This window comes from Parambassis ranga, chromosome 16, assembly GCF_900634625.1.
Source record: "Parambassis ranga chromosome 16, fParRan2.1, whole genome shotgun sequence".
NCBI lineage: Eukaryota > Metazoa > Chordata > Actinopteri > Ambassidae > Parambassis > Parambassis ranga.
Window position 1 is genome coordinate 10,067,452 of NC_041036.1, and position 27,890 is coordinate 10,095,341.

General features: G+C 41.4%; 2 protein-coding genes across 5 annotated transcripts in view; one reads left to right on the top strand and one right to left on the bottom strand.

Annotated features, from left to right (window-relative positions):
* LOC114447960 (dynein heavy chain 11, axonemal) overlaps positions 1-8,694 on the top strand; it is a 29,040-nt gene extending 20,346 nt beyond the window's left edge. For all 3 annotated transcript variants that reach the window (XM_028424527.1, XM_028424526.1, XM_028424528.1), the window contains exons 56-72: positions 2,220-2,424; positions 2,517-2,681; positions 2,878-3,018; positions 3,138-3,308; positions 3,708-3,830; positions 3,929-4,122; positions 4,198-4,346; positions 4,436-4,563; positions 5,195-5,422; positions 5,513-5,704; positions 6,562-6,681; positions 7,119-7,358; positions 7,434-7,616; positions 7,694-7,809; positions 7,993-8,105; positions 8,186-8,326; positions 8,447-8,694. In XM_028424527.1, the coding sequence (XP_028280328.1) occupies positions 2,220-2,424; positions 2,517-2,681; positions 2,878-3,018; positions 3,138-3,308; positions 3,708-3,830; positions 3,929-4,122; positions 4,198-4,346; positions 4,436-4,563; positions 5,195-5,422; positions 5,513-5,704; positions 6,562-6,681; positions 7,119-7,358; positions 7,434-7,616; positions 7,694-7,809; positions 7,993-8,105; positions 8,186-8,326; positions 8,447-8,694 (2,857 nt within the window). The remainder of the gene's footprint in view (positions 1-2,219; positions 2,425-2,516; positions 2,682-2,877; positions 3,019-3,137; positions 3,309-3,707; positions 3,831-3,928; positions 4,123-4,197; positions 4,347-4,435; positions 4,564-5,194; positions 5,423-5,512; positions 5,705-6,561; positions 6,682-7,118; positions 7,359-7,433; positions 7,617-7,693; positions 7,810-7,992; positions 8,106-8,185; positions 8,327-8,446) is intronic.
* Positions 8,695-10,736: 2,042 nt separating this feature from the next.
* LOC114448770 (rap guanine nucleotide exchange factor 5-like) lies at positions 10,737-27,772 on the bottom strand. 2 transcript variants are annotated; one of them, XM_028425939.1, is made up of 18 exons: positions 27,331-27,772; positions 23,755-23,894; positions 22,946-23,046; positions 18,648-18,726; positions 18,311-18,455; positions 18,132-18,229; positions 15,820-15,850; positions 15,565-15,643; positions 15,154-15,303; positions 14,065-14,162; positions 13,866-13,988; positions 13,605-13,783; positions 13,287-13,377; positions 13,143-13,193; positions 12,793-12,880; positions 12,596-12,660; positions 12,459-12,513; positions 10,737-12,355 (listed from the first exon to the last, which is right to left on the bottom strand). In XM_028425939.1, the coding sequence occupies exons 1-18, from the start codon at positions 27,508-27,510 to the stop codon at positions 12,237-12,239; spliced, it is 1,872 nt and encodes a 623-aa protein (XP_028281740.1). In that variant the 5' UTR covers positions 27,511-27,772; the 3' UTR covers positions 10,737-12,236. The 2 variants fall into 2 exon arrangements, with proteins under 2 accessions (XP_028281740.1, XP_028281741.1); XM_028425940.1 differs by lacking the exons at positions 22,946-23,046; positions 23,755-23,894; positions 27,331-27,772 and adding an exon at positions 22,416-22,869.
* Between the last annotated feature and the right edge of the window lie 118 nt (positions 27,773-27,890).

The window sequence follows — 27,890 nt, forward strand, 5'->3', positions numbered from 1 at the left end:
CCAGATGGTTGAATCTCACTGAGCTTTGAAACAGCAGTAAGACATGACTGAATGCATTATTATTGCCCACTCTTCGGATTATAAATGAATTTGTGGTACGTGTTCTGAATCCCTGAGGCCAATGTATTGATTGGCCCCTCAAGATGGGTGATAGATGTATATTTGTGTGTTCATATTCTTTAGGTGTGATGAATATTGAACAGCTGAGCCTCAGTGTAAAAACTGGATTGAGAATGGTCATGGTTATGTATAAGGTCACCAGTCTCACAAGAAATGGTGGCATGTAACACGCTAAATGCAGCCGTTGTCTGTCATTAGACAAGACTTAATACATCTTCAATAATTTCAGATTACCATTAATAGGTGATTTGATGGCATTTGTATGCATTTACTAACTTATGTGCAAACAGATTTTTCCCTAATGGCATGTATAGAACAAATTTGGTAAATCGGTTTGTTAGCACTGAAACCTTGTCTTCAGTGCTAATAAAGTGGCTGCTCTGTAAATGCCTTGTTATAAGTAACCCTTAAAGAGAACAATCCTCTAAATTCCATAAACTGGACAACCACCATCAAAATAAATAGAAAATACCACATATTGACATTCTGCTTTGATTTTCTCCTCAGAAATGTTTACATCTTCCTCGCTCTGATCTTTGTATGACCGTGAATATTGAGCATCTGGCAGCATGTTCATTGAGCTCCCTGTCCTGTCTGTCCAGACGTAACAATTTATCATAGTAAATCTGATTATAAGTTTATCCCTTGTAGATGACCCACACACTTGTTTCTGTCGATGATTAATACAACCTGCTGGGGCAGCCATGATGGATCTGGTAGGGCTCCACAGCTGAAGTTCATTAATAATTGGAATGTTGTAGAGTGTGAAGTAATGAATACTAATTATTCCTTTCATGGCTGACGGAAGACTACAAGCCAATCCATCAGCAAGGACTTTAATTTGGTGGAGTAATGGTTCTATCAATAGTACATTAATTCTGGCTTGTGAAGATATAGAGTTGAACCAGACCCAGGCCATGAGGAACCTGTGCCATAAAAATTGGGGCCTTGCCTGACATCCAAGGGGTAATTAGAGATAAATGAAAAGCCACCAGGTTCGTCAAAGCCACTGCTAATTTAATTGAAATGCAGGAACAGATAAATATTGGCTGGTGAAGAGATAATCTTTCATATTTTTTCAAGAATATTTGTCCACAGTCTCAGTGACATTTAAAGCCAGACTGAAGATGCAGCTTGTGTTGGGAAGCTGAGTTCAAAAGGTGCTGCAGTTTATCATCCTCGTCATCATTTTGAAATCTTTTGCACTGTTCTCTGGAAGCGGTATTTCTAATTTGGTTATAAGTATTCATTTTTCACTTTAAGATTTTGTGACAGGTGAGAACATGAGTTCAGTTAAAGGGCATTTACCTTACCTTATTGGCAGTTACATTTTTTATGATTGCCAGGCACACACTTTCTGAACCTTCACATTTATTATGAATTTCAGGTATTCACTCATTCGGTTACTGTACTCCTTGGCAAAGAACCACCTTATAAGCAGTTGCACAACAGCATAAGGTCCTCTGAGGAGGAGAATGATGCCCTGCTCCTAAACAACAGGGTGATTTTGTTCCTCTGAAACTGTCGCTACAAAAATGTGAAGGTTAATTATTTAATTATTTAGCTATCAATTAATAATTTATAGCTAAATTACTTTTAAAAGTAAAAAGGTAACCTTCTCAATGAGATTAACATCACAGGTGTGTTGTCATCACTGTCCCCTTAAAGGTAGGGTAGGAGATTTCATTCTGATGCACTTTTTGTTAAATTAGTGTAACTTCTCTTTACAATCTGAGAGCAACCAATGAGTTTAGCAGTTTCACTTTAAAACGAAGAATACTAATCATCTGTGGAAGCTGTAAAACGCAAAAAACATCAGCTAATCCTCCGGGTGGACCCTGCGCGGAGTATTGGCTGGTTGTCACTCTCTTCCTGCTCTGCGTGCACCAGAGAGGTACGTGCATGATGGCCGAAGTCACAGACCGCAGCTCGCCTTCAGGTAATGCGCGTCCATGTGATTGGGAGGCGTGGCTTCGGGTTGAGCTCCGAGAGAAAGGGGCGTGTGTTTACTTTCGAAATCTGGCTGACTCTCACTGAGAGTCACAATCTCCTACTCTACCTTTGAGAAATAATAAAAAAGGGTCCTCCTTGTTTTCCAGGTACCTTCTGATCGGGGGCAAGGAGTGTGAATACAATAGTAACTTTCAACTCATTCTTCACACCAAGTTGGCCAGTCCACACTTTCCCCCTGAACTGCAGGCACAGACTACCCTCATCAACTTCACAGTAACTCCTGTGGGCCTGGAGGAGCAGCTGCTGGGACAGGTGGTGTCCCGGGAAAGGCCTGATCTAGAGGCCCTAAAGGTAAACCCATGCACTTTATTCCCTAAAGAAAAAATCTATTAATTTGAATGGTTTTGTCAATAATTTCCAAACAATTGTTGGCATCACCCAAGATGCAGCTGACCACACAGCAGAACCACTTCAAGATTGAGCTCAAGAGGTTTGAAGATGACCTGCTGAGTCGTCTCTCTGCAGCCCAGGGTAATTTTCTGGGTGATATTTCTCTGGTGGAGCAACTTGAAAACACCAAGACCACATCTGCTCACATTCAGCACAAGGTAAGTTTATTACACCAAAATAGTTTTTTTTTTATATTATTATACCTTTTGGTGTTTTTGAATGTCATACAACAGCAAGTGGCTCATTTTATTGCAATAGCTGTAAATGATGTGCAGTTAGGAATATGTGTAATGAGAGGGTTTTAGAGCATGACTGAGAGGCTAATAGCTCATTTTGTGCAATTGGAACACACAGGTGGTGGAGGCCAGAGAGAACGAGACAAAGATCAACGAGGCTCGAGAACTATACCGCCCAGCAGCTGAGAGAGCGTCTCTCCTCTTCTTCATCATCAATGACCTCAGCAAGATTAACCCCATGTACCAGTTTTCTCTCAAGGTGAACCCTTTACCCCTGAAGTGTTCCCAGGGGATGCACCTCATTGTGGGCAGTATGCCAGTTTGACCTATTTCCTGTTGTTGTTTTTACCAGCTTTCTCGTTTTTGGTTGTGTTCCAGAGCTTTAACTCTGTGTTTAACAAAGCAATGGAGCGTGCAGAATGGGATGAGGACGTCAGGACCAGAGTGCACATCCTCTCTGAGGCCATCACCTATTCTGTATTCCTGTACACCAGCCAGGGCCTGTTTGAGAGAGACAAGTTAACCTTCGTGTCACACACTGCCTTCCAGGTGAGGGACTCAGGACCGCCTCAAAGGTGGAGCCTGCTGTCATCCTCATCAATCAAAGTACTTTTCTGCCCCCACATTAACTTCAATTAAAAGCAGTCAGCAATACCATACGCTGCTATTGATTACCTCTCACACCTTGCTCCATGACTGCCGTTCAGACAGTTGGTTCTGACAAGGGGGTTGGTTTTGATGGCATAATGCAATTATCTGTCATTGCAGCAACTGTTTTCAACTTAGAAATTGTGTTACTCCGAAGGCTGCCCTTCACATTTAGCCTGTATAAGTTTATCTACTTCTTTTGCCAGAGTTTTTCATGCAGTTTTCACTTGTTGTGTGGAAATGATTGAGAGATCAATACTACATAGATCATTACAAACTGCTCTTGGTCCTTCCCCTCAGATTCTGCTCAAGCAGGACTTGATTGATGTCCAAGAATTGAACTTCCTTTTGCACTTCCCAGTTGAAGTTAACAAAGTTAGTTCAGTGTCCTTCCTCTCTCCACACGCCTGGGGAGCCATTAAGGTAGAGTATAAAGCATAAGTGTCGTGTTTTACTTCTTTTGGTCATCAATACATCTCATTCCACTCAGTGAGGTAACAATGCTTGTTATGTTGATATAGACAATTTCAACAATGGAGGACTTCAGTGGACTTGACAGAGACATAGAGAACTCACCAAAGCGTTGGAGGAAGATCATTGAGTCCAGTTGCCCTGAAAAGGAAAGGCTTCCTCAGGACTGGAAGAATAAGAGTTCTTTGCAAAAACTCATTATCCTGAGAGCTCTCCGTCCTGATAGGATGACCTACAGTCTCAGGTAAATTCATCACCACAGTGCATTTTTCATAAGTACTGTACATTGCTAAGCTGTTTGACAATGTCTCCCTGACAGAAACTTTGTGGAGGAGAGCTTGGGAAGTAAATATGTAGAGGCTGCGCGGTTGGATTTTGAAAAGTTGTTTGAGGACTGTGGTCCCTCAACTCCTGTGTTCTTCATCCTCTCACCTGGAGTAGATCCTCTCAGAGATGTAGAGAAACTAGGTAATGTGTTATATTGACCATTTTATTAAAAATCTTCTATTATCTATTAGTTTGTCTGGATGAATATTCTTAATGTTCTTTCTGTGCAGGTTTAAAGCTGGGGTATTCCATTGATCAGGGGACTCTACACTATGTGTCCCTGGGACAGGGGCAGGAGGAGGTGGCTGAGAGGGTTCTCAGGAATGCTTCCAAACAGGGACACTGGGTCATTCTGCAGGTAGAGAATGTTACTCATTGGCTTAGGTGTAGAGAGCAGAGACTTTAGGCTGCTCTTCCAGCTTGCCTGTAATGCTCCTAATGATATTATCTCACCCCCTGAGCAAGGGAAATAAACTCAATTTGGTTCAATAAAAACCATAATTGGCTACATCAGCTCCATAAATGGCTCCTTTAGGGAGAAGCCTGCAGCCAAGTGAATCAGTGAGGATTTGCTTTAGAGAAATCTCTCTCATATAAACACATACACAACTGTTCAAAAGTTTGGGGTCACTTGGAAATGTCTTTGTTTTTTTTTTTAAAAATGTTTTTTTTCCAATGAAGATAATGTTAAAGTAATCAGACATACAGTCTAGACTAGATGTGGGAAATGACTATTCTAGTTAAAAAAGGCAGATTTTTAATGGAATATATACAAAGGTATACAGAGGCACTTTTCCAGCAACAACATCATTTCTATGTTCTAATGGTACAATACAATTGATGATTAGAAAACTCCTGTGAAATTATGTTGGCACAGCAGAGCTGTTATGCTGATCAGAGAAGCTATAGAACTGGCCTAGTGACCCCAAATATTTGAACGGTAGTGTACTGATATTTTGTGTAATCTGACTGATGTTTTTATTGTTCAGAATGTACACCTAGTGGCCCGCTGGCTGCCCTCTCTGGATGCTCTTCTGGAGGCAACAGCAGCGGACTGCCATGCCAGCTATAGGGTTTTCATCACTGGAGAACCAGCACTTAGCCCTGAGCAGCACATAATACCCAGAGGCATGTTGGAGAATGCCATCAAAATCACAAATGAGCCGCCCACGGGCATGAACGCCAGTTTGCACACAGCCCTCAACAACTTCAGTCAGGTGTGCTGGAAAATAAAAAGCCACATTTTATATCTGATATGTTCTGAGTGTGGCAGCCACTGTAATTTGTTTTTCCCTCTCTCCTTGCAGGACACTCTGGATATGTGTTCCAGAGAACAGGAGTTCAACTCCATGTTCTTCTCCCTCTGTTTCTTTCATGCCTGTGTCACAGAACGACGTAAATTTGGACCACAAGGGTGGAATCAAAAGTACCCGTTCAGCACAGGAGACCTCACCATCTCAGCCAACGTGTTGTACAACTACTTAGAGGCTAACACCAAAGTATTTTACCACATTTCTTTTTTTCTATATTTTTATTAATGTGATACAACTTTAAAATTTTTTTTACTGCTCTTGTAAATTTATAATGATAATGGCATTATTGTCAGACAAGGATGGTGAATTAGTGCACACTGTCTCCAATTACGTATTGAAATCTTTTGTTCCACTGTTGTTTGTGAAAAATGTTCATTTCCATTTTTTTTCCACGCACATTTCTTCTCTTTTAACTATGAACACGCAACCTATAATTTAGCTTTATTTCATGAAGACAAAAAATCCATTCTTGGGGTGCTGAACCCCTCACAAGTCCTAATGCATTTCTCTTAGAGCTCCTATTACTCTGGTCATAACCAATTATGTCTCCTAGGTATTCTGCCCTCCAAAAACGAATGTCCTTCATTATGTTAACCAAACAGTAACCTGTATGTGCGTATACAGAGAATTCATTAGGAGGGCAATGAAGCGTTATCCTAAATGTAATTACATGCAGCCAGTGTGACAGTTCACAACGCTACATAAGTGATCACTGCAATTAGAGCTGATGAAGGAAGCAATTTGCAAAACAATACAGGTACAAATGATTGTGAACCTACAGCTTTTGTAATTTGTTATGAATCACAGGTTCTTTTCTTCCTCCTTCACCCTCACCGATCACAATCTCCCGCTGAGGAAAAGACTCTTCTGTCATACCTTAGATCAGTGTGTATGTAAAGAAACATAATTGTGTTATATTTCCTTCCTTACTTAGGAAATGTTATAGCAACAGGAGCAAATAGAAGAAAGCAAGTGAAAGCTGTTTCTGTAGCTGTAGCAGAAGGTATTTAATTTCTTTCTCAAATTTGTAATAGTCTATGCAGGTGCCCTGGGAGGACGTGTGTTATTTGTTTGGAGAGATCATGTATGGCGGACATATTACTGACGACTGGGATAGAAGATTGTGTAAAACATATCTGCAAGAATTCATGCATCCAAAAATGGTAAGTCAGCTCTAGTGTTATTTGTTCCTTGCTCTTAAAGTTAATTTCAACTATATTTTGTATGGTTTACATTTCTGTACTCATATGTTCAATTTGCTAAATCATACAAAATATTTAAAATATCTACAAAGCTCTTGAGGATTTTGTTGATGCAATTTCCAAGGTAAAGGGTGCCCTCTTGGGATGAAAAACAAAACTGCAGTCTTGCACTTAATCCTGTAGATTTTCTATTTTGCCACTGGTAATAGTATCTCCTTGGACAGTGAACCAGGTTTGAACTGCTTGCTGTCTATGTCTCTGTATGAGTTTGTTGCAGCAAAAGGCTTGTTGGATGTACTGCTGTCCATCATGTTGCACTTTTATTACACAGGCTGTAGTTAATTCTACTTGTGTATTGTATATTTGTACATTTGTATCTTTGGGTTTTCTGTTTACAGTTTGAAGGTGAGCTCTTTCTGTGTCCGGGCTTCCTGGCTCCTCCATTCTTAGACTATGCTGGTTACCACAGTTACATTGATGAACATCTCCCATCTGAGAACCCCACTTTGTACGGTCTTCATCCGAATGCTGAGCTTGAGTGTCTCACCGTCACCTCAGACAACCTCTTAAAAACCCTGCTGGAACTGCTGCCGCAGGTCTCGTCTAGAGAGGGTGCAGCTCAGTGCACAGAGGAGAAGGTGTGCAGGCACAAAGAACCAGAAACCTAAACTGTGTAATAAGCCATCCCTAATGAGGTTTCCTGTATCTGTCAGGTCACATCTATCATAGAAGACATCCTTGAGAAGCTTCCAGAGGAGTATAACATGGCAGAGATGATGACAAAAACAACAGAGCGAAATCCCTACACTTTGGTGTGTTTACAGGAGTGTGAACGTATGAACCTTCTGTTAGCAGAAATAAGAAAGTCCCTAAATGAGCTCGAGCTCGGCCTAAAGGTACTGGTGACTCCGACATCACAACTCTTTAAGGTGCTTATATCTTGTAGCATTAATAAGAAATTCACTGTCCACAGGGAGAACTCACCATCACCTCCAGTATGGAGACTCTGCAGTCTGCACTGTTCAGTGATTCTGTTCCAGATTCCTGGGCCAGGCTGGCTTATCCCTCCACGAAAACACTGGCACAATGGTAACTGCTCAGTCCTACTGTCTGCATATGCTCTTCATGGACTTTTACTTAATTGAGTGTTTTAATGACACACTACATCACTAATAATAATAATAATAGCTAATAGGATTTTAACACATGATAGTGAAAGTCAAACAAAAAGAGGGTGAAGCCTTTATTTACAGTTGATTGTTTATTTCATAGGCTGAATGATCTCGTGAACAGCTGTCATGAGCTGGACAGCTGGACTCAGGACTTTGTTTTACCTGCTGTAGTTTGGCTCTCAGGGCTCTTCAACCCTCAATCCTTCCTCACTGGTAAGTCTGAGTTTCATCACATCTTCACTAGTAGCAACAGAAATATTAACACAGAGATTTTTTTGGTGGTTTTTTTACAGCTGTGCTGCAGAGTATAGCTCGCAAGAATCAGTGGCCCCTAGACAAAGTGACTCTGACTGTGGATGTAACAAAGAAGATGAAAGATGACTTTGGACATCCACCACGGGAGGGGGCCTACATCCATGGACTCTTCATGGAAGGTCAGAATTAATTAACCCCACAATCTCTCCAATACATCTTCCTATATTTACATAAATTACATAGATTTCTGACAAGATTTTGCCAACTGTGTAAAAATGATCATCTGTGTATCGTCTTAGGCGCACGCTGGGACACTGCGGGTGGTGTCATCTCGGAGGCGGTCCTGAGAGACCTGACCCCTGCCATGCCGGTGCTGTATGTTAGAGCTGTGCCTGCGGAGGAGCAGGAGCTTAAAAACACTTTTAAATGCCCAGTGTACCGTACAAAGCAGCGTGGGCCCACATATGTATGGGCCCTTCACCTCCGAACCAAACAGCCTCCCGCCAAGTGGATTGTTGCCGGAGTGGCGTTGCTGCTGTCTGTGTGACACATTATGGGAGTGAAGGAATTTTATTATATTTGCTGACAGCATTTTAAAAACAGTGTTCAAACAGTATTAGATCATGAAATGCAATAATTTGGTTATAATATATATATATATATATATATATATATATATATATATATATATATATATATATATATATATATATATATATATATATATATAATTATTTTTAGTTATAATTACTATTATGAACAATATCCACTAATCCTGGCTTGGTCCTATTGAAGTGTATGTTTTAGATCAGAAAGTAAAATAAATAGAAACACGTTTAGCCCATGTTGAACCTGTTGTGTCTGTGTCTGACACTGTTGAACCTCTCCCAGGAGTCTGGATGTGATTTGTTGGGAGCTTATGTCTCCGTTTTAGACCATGTAATTTTGGATGGGGAGCATATTTTATTGGAAGGTCAAGATTAAAAAAGCTCTCCGGCTGCCCTCTACTAACTGAATGATACACAATGCTGTCTGGAGGGTTCTCGGACAGAATTCCCAGGAGATGATGTGCATGGCTGCTATTGACTTTTAAATGAGGTGCATTTGACATTGACCTTTTGTATGGCAGAGGCAGAATACTAACAGACTAGTGTAATTCATGCAAGACGAGCCTGTTGGAAAAACCTATTCAAAGACATTGATAGCTTTGTATGAGAAAGCAACACATTAGATTACCCATCCTTTATCTGACTCTGCTCTCTGTTAGCATCTGATTAACTTAATATGAACCAAACAACTCCTCCAACTTTGAACGAGTGTAAAGACACAGGCCTCTTATCTAAGATCTTTTTAAACTGATTTAATTGAGTTTGATTAAAAAAAGTAAATGAGCTGATTCATGTGTCTGCTGTGTGTCAGAGGTACATTAAGAGGGGTCAAGGTTGAGATCATAGGAAGAAGAACTACGCTGAGAAAAGAACACTATTCATAGCTGTCTATATAATGGACAGGTGCCATATTATTTGTTAAAATAAACAAATGACACTATGATGTACTAATTACAGCCACTGAATCACACTGTTTTTTTCTTTGAGTGGGGTGAAATCAGCACTCTTCTCAAACAAGATTTTCTTCAACACTAATAACTGTTGTGTTGCTCTTAATTTCTCCCTGCAGCCAAAATGGCTGTAGTAGACAGACAAATGGAGGATGGAGGATTGATCCTGTGTATTGTATTGCTCGAGGAGGAAATGAAGAACCAGTCTTCCTGTAGTTTCTCTTCATCTGCCCTCTCTTCCTCTCATTAGCACGCCACGGCAGCTAGCCAGTCATTTAGTGACAGGGAAATGATACAGTGCTGGCACTGTTTGGGAGGAAATGGCAGGGTACGGGGGCTCGGCTCAGTGGGGGGTCGTGCCACAGATAGTCATGTTAAAGGCCAAGCAGGACACCTGGTTAAAGTCAGAAAGGGCATCTGGGTCACACCTCCGCCTCACAGCACCAAAAGATTGTATTTTTTTTATTTGCTAAACACACCGAGCAGCTTCCTGCAGTTTCAAAAATGAATAGAGAATGTGAGCATTATCCTTGCATTCATACTTAAAAATAAGGTTTACCCACAGGGGGGTGCCATTGGGGGGAAAAAAGGCCCTGTAGGCCCCTGTTGACATACCAAACCATCTCTTTGATCGTATATGTTAGACATTTAAGGCCTTCATCAGGCCTGTATAGCTTTTAACTTATACATTTAACCTTTGCAAACTGTTACCTGGAACCACTAATGGTCAAGCTGCTTGACTCTGATGTTAATTCAACTTTGTGCATTATTCTAATAAAAAAAAATACAGATGCTCTAAGTTAGTGGTAATCAGGAACTGAATACATTTGATTATGCTGTGGTCCTTTATAACCTGCGTCTGTGCATGTTGAGCATCTCACTTCTGTCTTATTAACTCTCCTTCTAGATCATTTTTTTTAGTTTACTGCATTTAAATTATTGAATAATTACCTTTTTTCAATTTTAAAGAATCACAACATGCGTGTTGTCGTTGTGATTGTGCCACTGTGTGTTATAATAACCAGCTCACGATGGGGAAAAATGTTTTATTGCATGCACAGTTGACACTGGTGGTCAGTCCATGGTTTGACATGTCATGCAGACCAGCCAAAACGGTGCATACAAAAAAGAAAAGTACAATTAAATAAAAAGTAGCTATTGAGCAAATAAATAATTCTGACATAAAATAAATATTCAGAATATGAACATATATACACAGTATAAATAGAATCAAATGTACATTATTATGATAAAAATAAGCATGTTGTCTTCATGATGACTTTAAGCATTAAAAATCCAAAACATACAAATAAAATGTAAAGAACATGATGCAAACTTTCATCTACAACACTTCACAATGGACACTTAAATAAAACCTGATCTTAATAAATACCTCATTCCTTAAGTCTGCACACTAGAAGTGGTGTAAATACACACTACATCTGAGCATATGGCTTCTGATTCTCGTTCTCACTCTACTTATTTAGTTGTTTTTTGTTCATAATGTGCTATAATATTTAATTTTGCTATTACTGTTTACCAGGGACAATTGACCCAAAATACAATGAAATTTCTACTCAGTATGTACCCACACATTTATCAGGGTAAGAGAACTGCTGTTTTTAGTTTTTACTTTTAATTCCTGGATGGCCATAATGAGGGAACAAATATGCTGCATTGTGTTTTAATGTGAACTCTAGTGCAACATACACTAAGATGTAACAGTTAGCGGTCTGCCGCCTCAGTATACTGATTGTCCACAGCTCAGCTAGATGAAGATCCGTTTGAATAAATAATAAGCATTTAGCAAAAACTTGATCAGCTGTTTGGCACAAACATACATTATTGTAACTTACACACCAACACCATACCGTGTACTGCATACTTGTATCTAGAATCCTACACTAATACAATCTGTGTTGTGTAAAGCCTCATCCAATACACTGTACTTAATGGTTAAATAACAAAAATACTGCAATGAAAATAATATTTGAAAACGTTACAGATTTAACAATCATATTCACAATTTATCATATCAATTTAACTTGTTGTGCATTACACTGTAGGTAGCAGCTTCCATTTGCTGCAGAGAACATGTGAATTATCCAGAAGGCTGATGACACAAAACTGTGTAAAGGACTGAAATATTCTTTGGTTAAATATGACCTCTGCTGAAAAAATCCCCAAACACCATCTGAAAATGTAAAAAGATGTATCGTGAACCAGTCTGCTTCCTAGATCTCATCTGTCATTAGGTGGTGGGAGTAGGCTGCTGATTTTCCACAAATGGGAGCTTCTTCATTGTGGTGTCATGTTAGTCTGACTCTACACTGGTCAACAGCTGCAGCAGGTTTTGACCATAACAGCGATAACTGTGTGCTGCTGCAGCTATGTGACCTCAGACGTGCTTGTTGCTACCTCTGGTGATAGTCTCCTGATTGAATGGCTCCCTCTTGTGGTCAGCCAGAATCAGTCTGATGAATCCTGAGAGAGATCAATGTGACAGCGTTGTTACTTGGCAATCCATGTCTCTAAGCACGAGGCTCCAGCCTGTGTGACAGTTCAAACAGAGTCTGCTGATTGTCGATGATGTGAAGGTTGTCGATGTAGGCTCGCACCTCTGAGCTGCTTTTCTGTGTGATTCCATTTCCTGGAAGAAAACAGGAAATGTTCAGATTCAAGTGAAGATTATTGCATTTTTTTACCGTATATATTCAATATTTTAAATGACTTATGTAATGAGTGACACTGACCCATGTGATCTTTCTGACACTGTCGGATGAGCCGCGCCATGTCTGCTATCATGTGCTAGAAAAAAGACACAGCCTTCATCACATGTTTTTTTAGGTGCCACTGTATAGTCTGTATACAGAAGCATGTCTAAACTTACCAGCTTTTCAAAGTTGACCAGGTTATCATGAAACGTCTTGTTGCCTTCATGAATAAATGTGATATCTGAGGAGGAGAGGAATATTTTGTCACTGTTTTTTGAATTAAAATGTCAGCTAGTATCAACAGTTCCTAGTCCTCTTCTCCTAGTGCTGGTTGTAGTTGTGTGGTATTGAAGTGGCAGAATAACAAGCTCACCTTTTAGTAGCAGAGGAAGAAAGGGAATCTTTGGGGCCTTCATCTTCTTGAAGGAGTCCCTGTAGGCCTTGTGGTTCAGTGACGGATCCTGTGAAGACATTTTCAAAAATGAACGAGTCTAATCCTCCTGGGGTAAACCGTGTGTGCCTGTGCATGCTTTGTTAGAGCTGTATTATGGCAGCATTAAACACTAATGATCAACTAAAACCCCCTGATGTTTCGCCTGATGTTTAGAAATTAAAAGCATCTGTGTGTTTCAGTGATGCGTGCTCAGGCTAGTTCCCTGTTTTTGAGTGGATGTTTAGTTCTTATTAGGAAGAACAGATGTGTAGGTACATTTAAATGCTTACAGTAACTGTCTCCAGCTCTGAAAACAGCTTTTTGAATTTCCCAGGAATTTTCTGCAGAGACAAAAACACATTTTGTTTGTTTCAGACACAGACATATAATAAAGCTAGAAAATATGTCTGTAAGAATAAAAAAGGACATCCCACCTCCCACGTCTGACTGAGGCGGCTAACAGCTGCAGCGTTCAGACCCATTATAATGGCAAAGAAACAGTTGAGGTTCCTCTGTGCTTTGCAACTATAAAACATAAAAGCACATAACAGTTGGGTTACATCCAAGGTGCATGACAGACCAGCACAAGAATAGATGCAGTTTATATATTGGCCACTAGAGGGGGCAGCATTCCCATATGAAACCTCTCACACTACAGCAGACATGCTGTGACCACTGTGAGAGGGGAGTGCGTCAGAACAATCGGCAGATCTCTTATCACAGTGCAGGGAGGTGTGAGGAAAGCTACTAACTGGGCGGCAATCTTGATGAACTTCTTGATGAGCTGGACCCTTTGGCAGAGCGTGGGGCACAGCAGCACCTCCGTCATCACCCACAGCTGGACGTCATTGCAGCGCTGCAGCAGCAGCTCTAAGGCCAGAGTGTGCTGACTGCTTGCATGGCGGCTGAAGGTGAAGTAGACCAGCTCTTGCTGTAGAAGAACAACATATACTCAGCAGATGGCCAGAGCAGAGCATGTGATGCAGTTTCTGCTTTTAAATTGTGAAACAAACCTCGTGCATGGAGTCAAAAATTGTCCACTCAGTGTCAGTGAGAGCAACAGCTACGTCCCAGGTGTTTAAACTCAGCATGCGAGCTGTCCTCTGTTGCTGCTCGGAGTTGTCAGTGAATGGGTTCTGTAGAGGGCAAACAAACTAGTAAGACACTCTTTGTAGACTTGAGAATGTTCAAAGTGCACCATCATTTTCATACCAGCACTTCACCAAGGTCCTTCCTGCATACATGCAGCCTCCCCACCGGCCGTAAGGAACTGGAGAAAATTCTGTCCTGAGGCTGCAGGAGGAGTCTACCTGCAGGGAAGGAAGCATATCACAAACACAGAATACCATTAAAAATCTGTCAGGCAACATGTAAGCAGCTATCAGCAGTCAGAGATAAGACTCTGTGTGCCAGGCTCCACTCTGAGGTGGCTGCTCACTGATAACAGATTCTGACTTTATGCTACTGTAAATGCAGCTCTGTGTGAGCTGGCGAGATATTTAGGTCAGTTATGTGGATTACACATTATTGTCTGGGCCCAATATCCAACTCAGCAGAGTGAGAAACTTCAAATGTGACAAATTGACACAAAGAAAAGCAACATTTGATGAGGTTTTCAAGCTTAGTACACTTATATTTTAACACGGCCCCTCAAAGGTGTTGGATAAGTTCAAATCCAGCCATCAGTTCTGCACTCCGTTTGTCAGGTGCTTTAGTTTCTTCTTCAGCTGTCTCGTGAGATCATGAGATGCCTCTGTATACGTGTGAGCCTTTTCCAAGCGGATCAGCAGCAGCACTTCCACTGCATCCCAGAAAACCGAGATATTATCATTTCCTGGAGACTTGTTGGAAGTGTAGGAAGTCTCATCCAATGGGCACAACCTGCCTTCACTTGTGCTGAATCCAGTTAAAAGAGTTTTAGAAACCAGTGAGCTGACATCCTGGGTGATAACAGCATGAAATGTGGCGGCCTGCTGGACCTCATCAGTGGACTCCTACATGGTGAAAGTCCTGCAGGACCAGAAATATATATGCAGTCTTGCTGCCATGCTGTCAAATCAGCAGCCTCCCCTGGAGGTGCCACCAAGTCTTTATCTGCATAAGCAGATGATGACTTCATACCAGAGCTCCATAACTCATCTCCCTATTCCTTAGGCCAAACATTTGTCAATCACCCCTGCATATCTTAATTCACCTTATAAGCAGAAAACATGCTTGTTAATTATTTAACAGCACCAGAGGAGCAGTTAACCATGTCTGTTAGAAGTTGGCATATAGCCAGTAAATAAAAATAGTGTTTACCTCCAGGATAAGTGACTGCCACTAGTACCAGCTCCCCATGGAGGACATCCATCCTCTCAGCGACTGTCTGCAGCAGCTGCTGGGCCACGACTTCAGCATGGGTTCTCATACTTATGTATGAGTCCATGGTGATATACACGTGACACATCACTGCCAAAGGGGGAAAAAAATCAGTTTTTGTAAAATGCAAAGCCCATTGAGCATGTTCTCATTCAAATCATCAAATCATGTGCTGATTCTATTTCATAACTCGGATCAATTTGGAAGTCTACACATTGATAGGATGGAATTTTCATTCATTCCCTGTAATAATTTCCATTGTTCTCCAGTTCAGACTAAGTGTCTCCTTACTTTGGGGAACGACGTACGATGGGAGGAATGCGAGAGGAACGCCACGTTTTTACGACTTACCTTCCTTGGTCTCCCTATGTGCGCCTCTGGACTGAAGCCCGTTCTCTTTCACGCTCAATTGGTGGAAAAGTGCTCTGCTCTGAAAGAGGGGAAATTGCGTAGATGTTTGACACACATTCATACTGCCTGAGAACACTAAGAACTACAGTACAATGTTTTCAGCAGGAAATGCGAGGACAATGGCCTCAATACCCGTTATATGAAGGAGGACACAGTCAGCTCTCTGATAAAATCAGACATGACCTTTTCACTTACCTTTCTTTGAGGGGAATAATCATCCACCAAACTGGGGAGGAAAAAAAGGACAAACAAATCAGTGAGATGCAATATCATGTGTTTCCACATGCACTGACACAATCACTGTGTTTTGCTCTAAAACAGCCTGAGTTTCCTCAGGCTGCAGCTGTCTGCTGTAGAAAAACAACTCCACTCGCTCTATAATCAAGTTAAAGTGAATGTTTATATATTACTGTGTATACTCCTCTGCTGAGTCCATTATTTAAGCTGAGTGTCAAGAAGAGATTAGAGTGCTTTGCAGATTTTGGCTCTTCCAATGTGATCCCCTCATTTAATCAGCCTATTCTCAACCGTTAGCCCCGACTAGCATGATGGATAGCTCTGTGTCCATTATCATCCCTCAGCTTTTATTGGGCTCTGCCTCACAATAGGCATGTTGGCACAAAGCCTGCCCTAAGGGAATCCCTCTCACAGCCACCAATCCTGCAGTATTGGAAAAAACCTGATTCCCACTGTCACGTCAAAACTGGGCTCCGTCGTTTACTCCTGAAAACACAGAATCACTGTGGATGTGAGAACCACATGGAAACAAATGGAGTTTTGTTCCTGCGCCTTCACAATCGTATGAGCTTTTTCTACAAAAGGCCAGATGGAAGTTGATGGGAGGCTTCTGTCTATAAAAAATGACACCTTTTCAGCCTGTAGCAGATTGCCACAAAGCAGTGGACCCCATCCTCCCCTGATTGTGAAAAGCTCATAAATAGAGGAGTGTGTCAGCTAGTAACACCCACACAAAGTCCACTGCTTTAAAGAAGTGTGGAGTTCCCTCCTCTGCATATAAAACTGACTAATAATGCAGAGTCTGATTAAAAACAGGCAGAGTCCAGCTGAATTATTATCAGCACTGGTTTCTAATGTGCGGCAGGTTGGAGCATCCCCAGGGGAGAATACTGTATCTGACTGGAGGCAGAGGGAGAGGAAGGGGGGACATGGGTGTGGCAGTGTCTGGTGACTCAGGGTTGTTTACTCTGTAATGTCAGGGAGAAATGTGATGCTTATTGTTATACATATATGTGTCATTTTACAACAATTAGAATATTAAATACTTCTCTGAATGTGATTATTAAAATTCTCTTCCTTTGCGCCAAGGACATTATTTATGTGGCAGGAAGAATATGCAATTATAGCACAGAAGGTTCTACAGAAAGATAAGATTCAGATGTTTATGGTCTAATATAATGTTAGAGGGCTGATATTCCCACATTAAATGTGTTAATGCAAGTCTGTTGCAGCCTGAGGGAGGTTGACCATACATGACAGTAAGTCTAATCAGTCCATGTACAGGAAAGGCAGTGAGTGTGTGGTACATTATTTTGTAGACTCTTCTCTTTAGTTATTTGATTAAATGCCATTAAACATATTCTGAGAGGACTTAAGTTGCTATTTTTATTCTCAGTTCATCTCTCAGTTTCATTTTGGCGCTGGTATTTTTCCTTTTGTATGTTCAGAAGGGGATTGGCAGCCACTCTAAATACAAGATTGTGTTTCACATTCTTTTTTTGGTGTTTTGTCTTGTAGATTTATGGCATTTTTTTTATAGTCAGCTCTGCCTTATTATGTCCACAACATATGTGGTATGTTTAATACCTCCAGGGATATAAATGATGATGCTCTGCATTTGTCTAAAAGAAACGTTGACTGACTGATGAAGTGTGGAAGTTTTTATCGGGGTGCTTTATGCAATAAAAGAAGGAGCCAAAGGAGACCTGTTCACCCGTCATACTGTGTTAGTTCCATGACTGGAGACATTTGATGTTTTCTACAATTAGCTGAACAATATCAACATACCTATTCACACTATGGACTACATTGCATAATGACTTTATGACTCGTCTGAACATCTTGTATGCATCATGTATTTCTGTGCGATTGTACACTTATGTGTTTGTGTGCTGGCGTCAGCTGGAGTCTGGTAAAAAGCGTGCATGTGCTCTTTGTCGCTTATTCATAGAATTCCTTACTTTTCATGGCAGCTGACAAACAGCTGGTCATTAATTCTAAAAAACAAAATCTGTATTTCCTCCATTTTTGGGAGATTCCAGATAAAAACCTCAGTGACCTTTAGATTTCTGAGCACATCGCTGCAGAACAGTGCTGCTGCTTTTCAGTTTCTGAATGGATTCATTCAAAAGAAATACATCAAGCAGAGAAAAGGCTCTATCGTTGTATTCAAAGACCAGATAGTGTCTGACACAGTCGTAGATACTGTACACAGATAGGATCAGTTTTTCCAAGTGAGATTAGTTTTAGAGAACGTATGTATCACTCACTGTCTGCGATGCAGCTGGTAGACCTTCTGCACTTCCATCACATCCTTCTCCAGGGCTGGGTGCTCATAAAGATCATCCAACACGTAACGACACAAAGTCTGGAAGGAAATGTCAGTTTTCATTTCCCTCACATGAAGTTCACAGCACACCCTTTTCCGTGTGCGTCTCACACTTCCTACCTTGATGAAGAGTTTGACGTGCTCATCTTCTCTCAGGAAGTCTTTGCAGAGAAACATCCACTGTGACACCAGGTGCAGCACTTTCTGTTTCCTCTCCAAAACCTCCTTCCGGTCCTCTTTACCTCTGTGTCGCTTGGTGCAATAGGTGGGACTCAGTTAAGGCTTCAGCACAGAATGGGAGGGACTGTATCTCGAGATACAGTAGAGTATATTTGCTAAAATCAAACACAGCATGCAGTGCAGAATGAGGACAGTCTGTGAGTTGATTTTAGGATAGGGTGAGCAGCTCTCAGTCAATAAAGCAAGCTTTGTAATATTTCTAAATATTGAAGGATATTGTCCCAGCAGAGCTTGACATAAATCACTGGTTGACATGAACACTGGGTAGGTGAGCAGGAAGTCATCCAGAAGTGTGTCTGTAGAGAGAAAAACATTATCGTTCATGGACTGTGGTAACACTTCACCCCACAAGCTTTTATTAGCACAGCGTCATTAGGTTTATATTCATATGCTACAGGACGCTGGAGGGTAGCAGTAAAAGTGACCTTGTAATAACTGTATGATTAATGTCTGTTGTGCTGCGCAGTAGGAGTTCATTTAACAAGTAGAGACATTTTAGAGTTAAACACAATGTGAGAACGTTCACTATGGCACGTTATTCCTCACGGTCAGTTTCAGTTAATGACTTCTGCTTGGAAAAAAAAGAGGAATCTTCACTTTCATTTAGCTCCCACAAGTTCAAACGAGCCTTTACTGGCATTATCTTCACACTCACACGCCCTCCACTGCAGGCTGTATCAGTACAGATAAGGCAGTAATGTTAATGTGTCAGCTGACTCACTGTGACCTCTGATGAAGTCTACGTTTTCATTGTTTTCATTGTTATCTTGCTCACAGAAAAGCAATCTGATATTGCTTATCCATCATCCTAATGTGTTTATTGCAGTGAATTCTGCCACCGTATCCTTTATGATTCCGTTCCAAGGTTACACATGGAAAGTGCTTGTGTAAATAGATTACAACCAAGCAAGAAGAGCCTGACAGTGTATTGATCAGCAAATTTTAAAAGCCAAGATTTTTGTACCACTGATTTATATTCTTTACTCCCCTAAATTGACATCAGCATCAAACATCCAGTATCAGTCAGGCTCTAACCAGGAGCCCACCCCACATAAAATCACTGTATGTATTCTCATTACAAAAAAAGAAGTATGCTTCCTTCTAGCACCTTCTCTAAGCCCTGCAGGCAATCATACACACCAACAAATATTCTGAATTAATAACGCAATATAATTGACATATATATGTTGAAAAATCATATAATATGCACCCCGCATTGCCAAGCTTTTCATGTTTCTGCCCATCCATATTCCACATGCTTGTCAGTTGTGTCTAAACAGAGAGCGAGAGAGGCAAGCAGACAAACAACATCCATGGTGATCCTTTAAGTCCTTGTTTACTTCAACGAAGAACTCATCACTAGTCAGTTGAGAATAAAAAATGCACGCACTGTTATCAGGGAAAACATCACTAGCTGTACTTATGTACTGTGAAATATATAAAGTTATTTGTGGTAAAAAAAATTGCAGAAGATGAGCCAGACTTCTGCTCACACCACAAACACATACAGAGGCTTTATAGGCTAATAAACTCTTTTCATTGGTCAGTTATTACATAAAAGGATAAACCTAGGCCAAATATAACTTTATAGTAACTGAATAATAACAATAAGCTCCTGACCTCTTATATAAGGGTGCTAAGCTGTATTTGAGCACCTTATTTCTGAAAACAAGTACAAATATGAGAACATAATAAAGAATAAACATAATGAACCTTAAGATTAAATCTCAGTTTGCTTTCTCATCCAGTCATTTTAGTGCTCCTGTTCTTTTTAAAACTGTCTCTCCAATCTTATTTAAATGTGAGTTTTGAGATGTACACTGCCTGGTCATATACGTAGCGCTTCACAAATCCTATTAGGTCAAACCTCCTCTAAACCTGCCTGTAAGTGTGCCTCACACCCAGAATTGTAAATTCTTTGCTTTAATTTCACACTGGCTTCCCAAGGCCTTTTGTGCACGTTCTGGTCCACAGGACTCCCTGACATCATTATGTTAATCCGTGCAGAGCAGCTGTGGATACATCACTCACTGCTTATGAGAGGTTACACACTTGTACACACACTGCTTCCATAAAGAGAATACAGTTAACACAAAGCCAGAAGCACAACACAGGGGAGATGTTCTGCCCACTCACATTCTACACTGTACTGCACACACACATGCATGATGTACCGCTCACTCACTCACTCACTCACGCTGCTGTGTATTTTCTCCAAGCTATCTTAACTCCTTCTCAGGAGTAAACAGCTCACATGCTACTCCCCAGGCTGCACACTGTGCAAGTTTTTTGAAGTTGGAAAACAGAATAAATATTTAATTTACAACCTAAAGTTATATTCTCAAGTTTTTATTAGTAACACAGCAAAAAAATGAGGGTCAGTCCTACAGGATAAGGATTTAAACCAAACAGTTTGCCAAAAGATGTGTTTGTTCCATAAACATTCATGCTTGGATTGCGCAGTATAAATAAAGGTTTAGCAGCCTGTTGGGCTGTTCTGAGACTACACAACTCTCAAGATTTAAACAATAAGAGAGGACCTAGAAAAATCTTAGTATCTCCTTTAAGGCACAAAAACCAAAACAAATTTAGCTTCCTTTCCAGAGAAATGGCAAAATTGATTCACTGATCTAACTACTGTGAAATCAATTAACCTGTCAATCAATCTGCCAACCCTTTTGCATTTCAATAAGTACTTGTAAAATTGATCAATGTAGCCTTTGGAATAGGTACGTCAATGTATTTGCTCAGTCAGTAACCACCAGAAGCCATTATCATTGCACTGAATATTTAGATTCTTTCACTTAATGTGATGTGTCTTCACTACTCTTCATGTGGTGCATTTGGTAAAAGAGCTGGAACATCCTGCCATTAAGAACAAACTACAAATGCTCCATTTCATGTTTTTTAGAGAGCCAGCTGTGTGATGTGTGCAGAGATAATAGCTGCACTCAGAGAGTGAGCACAGGAAAGAATGCAATACTGTGAACACTTGTGAATGCTACCCGTAATGCTAAGGAAGCACTAACACATCAGGTATCTACACAGTCATGGACTAGTGCAGTGGTTCACATTTGCTTTTCCCTAAGCATGCCTGTGGTGCTCTCAGAAAGTGCCATCTCTTGCAAAAAGGCAAAAAGCTCTTTTGCATTCTTAATGGCACATAGCAAGTAAAAATGGAAGCAAGTGCTTCCATAATGGGGTAAAACTGTCTTTCTAATGTGCTGCACTGTATTCAAGTCATAAACACGTCAATAATGTGCTGCAATCATCAGTCGTGTTGCTGCACCATTTGTGACAGTCTTAATGCACCAGCTTGTGGGATGTTCAAATAAATCTCTTTTTGATGAAATCAAGCATCCTCTGCTCATGCACCTTCTGAACCAAACCTCCAAGGAGGTGTTCAGCAGCAGCAGTGAGGCATACACAGCTTCATTTGTACAGCGAGACCCATGTCCAGCAGGAGTCAGACTATTTAACAACACTGAGTGCAGATCAATTGCAGCTCAGGACTTGTCCTCGTCAGGTCCCAGACTCTTTGACCCTGGGACATCGCTCAGCATCATGCTCTGGTCCACAGCTCCCTATGGAGGATTAACTTCAATACGCTCGTAATGCAGATGCACTAATGGTGGAGGATTCATCAACAGCACACTGCCCTTTTGAGCCCAGCAAAATTATGCTAAGAATGACAACTGACAGAATGATGGAATGCCTTGAATACTTGTCCATAATACATTCATGTTACATGGATATTAAAACCTCAAGCACAGCAATTAAAGTGTGTGGTTCCATATAGAAGACAGCTCTATGTTAAATGCACTGTCTTGCACTCCTGAGATCAATTTCATTCACTTCAGAATGAGTAATGATCTCTGCTATGTGGTTAGCCTGCCTCCATCCCGATGAGAGATCATCTGTGACTACCTCCATCTCCCAGAAAAAAAAAATCCCTTCTTGTTTGCCTTCTTGTTTGCTTTCTTACTTTCTCTCTCTTCTAGTAAGCTCCCTCTCTTGTTTGATTGTGCAGCTTTTTTCCCCCAGCTTCAGCAACAGAGGGTATCCTCTGCCTTGGCAACAGTGTCACATTACCATGTACCTGCTGGGATAAGAGGAAATGTGTTGATTTGTTGTTGCGCTGAGGCTGGATGGCCATGTAGTCCATTAAAGCCTCAATCAAAAAATACGAGCAGTGTTTATCTCTGGCAAATGTTTGAATTGAACATGAGTTGAAACTTACTGCAATTCTGGCAGTCATAGCACATGATTTGCCCAGTTTTATTACGCAGAGAGGCTGCTGCCCCAGCTCAACTGTGAGAGGGGGCTGGGAGGAAGTCAGCGTTTCCAATTCTTTCCCTTTCTTTATCATTCACAAACATGTGTAAACATACCATAATAGTACAGTTATAAAGTTAAATATTCTATTTTTTCCTCTCTGAAGCCCATCTAAATTCATGCACTGACAAAAAATAAGGACAAAGGCATGTCAGTAAGACATGACAGTAACAGACTGACCTGACTCTTTGCCCTGTGTCGTCCCTCGGTCATCGTCCAGCGTCAGGTCATTCAGCAAGTGCTCCAGGATCTTCTCAGGAGTCCCCGAGACAACCATGTACCTGTCAGACACAACAGAGTCAGTGGATGAATCCTCCTCAATAGAGGACAGAGAACGGCTGCTGCTCCATTCCTCCTCTCCTTCTGTCCCCTCATCATCTATGTAGCGAAAGTAGGGGACATCAAAGGTGGGCATTGTCACCGGCTCTGCCCGGCTTGTGCTGTCACTGCTGCTCTCCTCTGAGCCCTCTTCATCCTCCTCGTCCTCCTCCTGCTCCACCAAGGCAGCATGTAGCAGCCTGCCCTCCTGCCGCAGGTTCTGGGGCTGTGACTGAGTCCACATCCTTTGGGAGTCCCCGTGCCCTTACGCCGGCAATGTTGCCGTGGTTACTGCAGCCACCTTTACCCATCCATTCATCCACCTGCAGCTGCTACAACCCGTAGTCCACTGCTGTCTATCCCACTGCACACTGAGGTATCCCGGAGTGTTCACGACTAGAAAACCACTTGAATGACTCAAACGGGAAGGTTGCCAGCAGAGCTCTGCTTCACAGTCCCATGCTGCTTACTTATATGTATTTAATGTAATCACTTATGTGTAGGGAGTTGTGATGTAAGCATGCCAGAGTGAGTGTGTGATCCGCGGAGACAGAGAAGGAGAATGATGAGAGGGAGAGCACTGAGGGAGAGAAACAGATAGTGTGAGAGAGAGAGAGAGAGGGAGGGAGGGAGGGAAATCTAGGAGGGGAGGGGGAAATGGAGAGGCTTACCTCCTGTTCCTTGTCTCCTCCCTCCCTCCGCCCTTCACTGTCGCAGATAGGGCTGACTGCTCTGACGACACTCTCTGGAGAATGAGCACATCGTGGCCCCTCTCTCTCAGACACAAGCGGACTGCCTCGTCACTCTGGGGCTGTGGAGGGGAAAGGAGGAGGGAGGGAGTGTGTTATCACCAAGGAGATTCCCCTGTATTTTCTCCAGCTCACACAAATCACCACTGATTTCCATCATAATACTCTGTCAAAGCCAGCAACATACGTGAAAGAGAATTTCCATATATCATTATTCAGTCCTTATCACTGGAACCCATTCAGGGTTTAACATAAAAGACTCACATATTTTAATTACTGATTTATGTGTAGAGCCTATTAAATTATGGGTGGTGTCTAGGGGCAGTCTATTTCCAAGCTGTCATATGGTTCAACTGTGCACAGTAACAATGGTTTAGAGTTTAGCTACGACTTTAATTCACATAGCAAGTCCTTGTCTTATGACCACCACAAGGAGCTCCGAATGATAAATTCATCCCTGTGTTGCCTCCTCTCAATGCCTCACTGCATCTCTCTCACACAGACCCTATAATATTGGCTCTCTATTCTCAAACATTTAGCAGAAAAAACAAAAATGGAAATCTTTTTTCATTTAATGGCTTCCATTCTGTAATACTAGGCCATTTGTAGATTTACATGCATACTGTATTTGATCTATTTTTGCTGTTAGCCAGTCTTGACATTCATTCTAAATTTTAAATGTTAATTTTAAATTAAAAAAAGCCCTGCTTTTAAACAAAAGAGATTGTTACAGTGTCTCAGATGGATGATGGCTGCTTGACAAGAGAGGGTCTGGATCAGAGATATTGGTCTTAATGAGGACTTCACTGTATGCTGCACGCACAAGCATCCACCTCTCCATCCACCCCTCCTCCTACCCTCATCCATCAGTCAATGCAACACAAGCCTCTGTTCATGCAATTAGCTGGGCAGACTGGCTGGAAGTGGTTGCAGTTTGTGGCCCTGATTGCGTTTTGCAGGGACCCATCCCTTCAGTTAAGCATGACTTCCTGGCACATTAACACTGACAAGTGAACTGTGGACATACTGTATACAGACAAACATGCCTAGTATAGTATAGTATAGTAAAACATGCAAGAAGCTTGCTATCACAGGACTTGAGAGTATGACATAATGTGAGAGGCATGGTACAAAGGGAAGATTCCCAGAAAAGGAAGGCTGCAGTAAATGACTTCCTGATTCCTGAAAAATCCCGGTGGTTCTATATTTATCCTCACTTGACGTACACATGACGTGTGTGTGCACCTTTTAACTTTTTTTGCCACTACATGACAGTAAAGCAAATATTTTCCTATAATACCAGAACGTCTCAGTGTATCACTAATGGGTCAAACAGCAGACAAACCTTTCCTCACAATGACTTATTGATTTTGGCTCAGCTGCTCAGTGTGCACTGGGATTTGTGGTTACCTGTGTCCCAATACAACTAACCCCTGAACTGGATGACCATAACAACACAGAACCAGACCACACAGCTACCTTATAGCCTTGAAGTGACATCAGCTGTGTGTGTGTTCCAACACCCTCTACACTGTAGTCTATTGTAAATGAATTAGTATGTCCTGATGTAATTGTTTTCTTTTTGGAATATGCATCCTTCATGCAGATGAAGACACTTCACACTGTGGCATGCACTGTAATGGAAAATATATGATTCAGGTCCCCCCAACATGGACACCAGACATGTAAACCCAATTTATCAGGCCTCTGCACAAAGTCATGTTATTGTCAAATACTTCATTAAGGTCCCAGATGCGTTCCGCTGACGCCATGTGTGAGCGTCTCTGTGCTGCTGCAGCAAGTCAGCCATGCATGGTACGGAACACGTGCTGAAACCCGAGGGTGTCAGTTCTGACAGGGAGCAGATTTGTCTTAATTTTACAACAAACAGGCATACTAGTGAGAGGATGATCAGTGAGTGTGTTCACTGTAGTACCTGGTTGTTGATTGCATGTGGGTTGTGGTGTTTACATGCAACACAAAACCCAAAACCCTGGTTATTCATTTGACCAACTGGAACCATTGTAATGATCATAACCATTTGTGTTAATGTGCACACACTACAACCTTTGAAGCACATCAAGAGCTTCTGCTGATTTGGAATTTGCTAAAAAAATGCAGAAATATACTGAATATACTGTGCTTTTTAGATAATAATGTTACACTATTAATGTGAACAGATGTGAGGTGTACCAAACAAAGGATAATCACGCACAGCTAAAACACTAGTATTTTAACAGAACAAAAGTTATTTACGAAATCAGCTCCATTTAAAGCAGGCGAGTAAATTATAAATAACCTCTGAGCTATCAAGCTATCTTGTTCTTTTTAGATTAAGATTGCATAACACTCAGATCATAACATGATCACTAGAAGCTACCACACTCTTCCACAGACATGCTGCCAAATGTATATTAAGCACTCCTGTTTCTACCAGCTGGGATTTAACTGATTTCTAAGCTCTTTGATGTCTGAGCTTAGATATGTATATGAGTCACATAAGTAATACAGTATGTGCACTGTAACATCACTGGATTACTGTAAACCATCATATAAACGAGAAACACTGCTAGATAATCTCACATATAATGTCTAGTTTGAAATAGAAAGTCACCATAATCACTGACATACATGCTGTATTTGTATGCTCAGCCTTTAGAATCTGAATATGAGAAACATTCTGTGTCAGTAAACAATAAGAAAAATGGTAACATTTGATCATATGATGATTAGCAGTGGCTGGGAGCAGGTGACACACTGTTACAAAATACCAACACAGATAAGGAGATCTCGCCTTGTGATGGAGAAAAGGTCAGCAATCTGACGCACAGGAATCCACCCTGAAACCATACAATGTCTTGGCATGGTGGTCTGTCCACTTGCGTCAACTCTTCCTGCAATTGTTTAACAGTTCAGCACACAGCTGGCAGGAAGGGAGAAGCTCAGGGTTAACTTAGCTACTTGGCAGCTTACTGACAGGTGATGTCATGTTTCGGAGAATAAGGTGCAGGTTGGTAAGAACAGTACCTGTAGTCAGGTAAATAGGTTTAGATTCTATGTCTTTATGTTATATTTTCTTTTCTCCTGCAGATCAGGTATGCTATTTAAATTCTGTGCAGGCTTCAAAACTGCAGCACTGATCTCCAGGGAAAGCAGAGACAATATAGAACATATGAAGGCCAATAAAAACAGACTACACCTTAACATCACTTTGATTAATGGGGCACTGCAGGGAGTGCAACAAGGGATGTCAAAGCACAACGCTTCCAAAGCAGCAGCATAAAACACGGCAGTAAAGCTGTGAGAGAATCTAACTGAATATTCAAGGATCAGTAGGGTTCATAATTACAGATGACAATCTGATAAGCACCTTGTCTGATGGTATACTGTGAGACTACAAAGATAACTGTTCTGTGAAATGTATCAAAGAGTGCAGCAGTTCACACTAAAGCTGTGTTTCTACATAAGTACATGTGTGTGTACTGTTGTGTGTCTCACCTCACTCGTCCTCTCTGGGCCCTTGCTGTGGTTTTGAAGGAAGCGACACCCATCCTTAGCCAGTCTCTGGACCATCTCCAGTCTGGACAGGTCCTCCTTTTCATGTAGGATGCACTTGCTCCCGTGCTGCAGTGCAGGGGACACAGAGAACATGTACCTGAGGCCACAGTCCCACGACATTGCCAGCTGACTGCTGTCTTTCCACCAGGCAAAACAGTAGATCTAGGATACAAAACTCTTCACAACAAGGTGAGGAGTTAAAAAACAAGTTTATGTTATACGCAGCTCTCTGTCACTGCAGCTAAAGTTAATCCTCGTTGCTGTACTCCTTGGTCAGCTCTGTAGCAGGGGAGCCTGGCACAGAAAAGACTTCATCAGTTGGACTCCAGGTATCTCTGTGTGGTTGACTGTAGCGAGAGTGAATGACAGAGTCCCTCTCTTCGTCCTTCTTGTGCCTTTAACCGCTGGGGAGGGGAGAGAGCTAGGAACACGGTGGTTCCAGGAAACATCTGGTGAGCCAGACAGCCTCAAAAAGGAAGTTTCAAAATGTCCCGAAAGCA

Excerpts from the sequence above, each read along its gene's own strand:
- LOC114448770 (XM_028425939.1), bottom strand. The coding sequence starts at position 27,510 with ATGTCGTGGGACTGTGGCCTCAGGTACATGTTCTCTGTGTCCCCTGCA. Across the intron at positions 15,304-15,564 it reads ACATAGGGAGACCAAGGAAG|TGATGTGTCACGTGTATATC; the intron begins GTAAGTCGTAAA and ends CCCCTTTGGCAG. Across the intron at positions 12,661-12,792 it reads TCTTCCTCTGCTACTAAAAG|ATATCACATTTATTCATGAA; the intron begins GTGAGCTTGTTA and ends TCTCCTCCTCAG.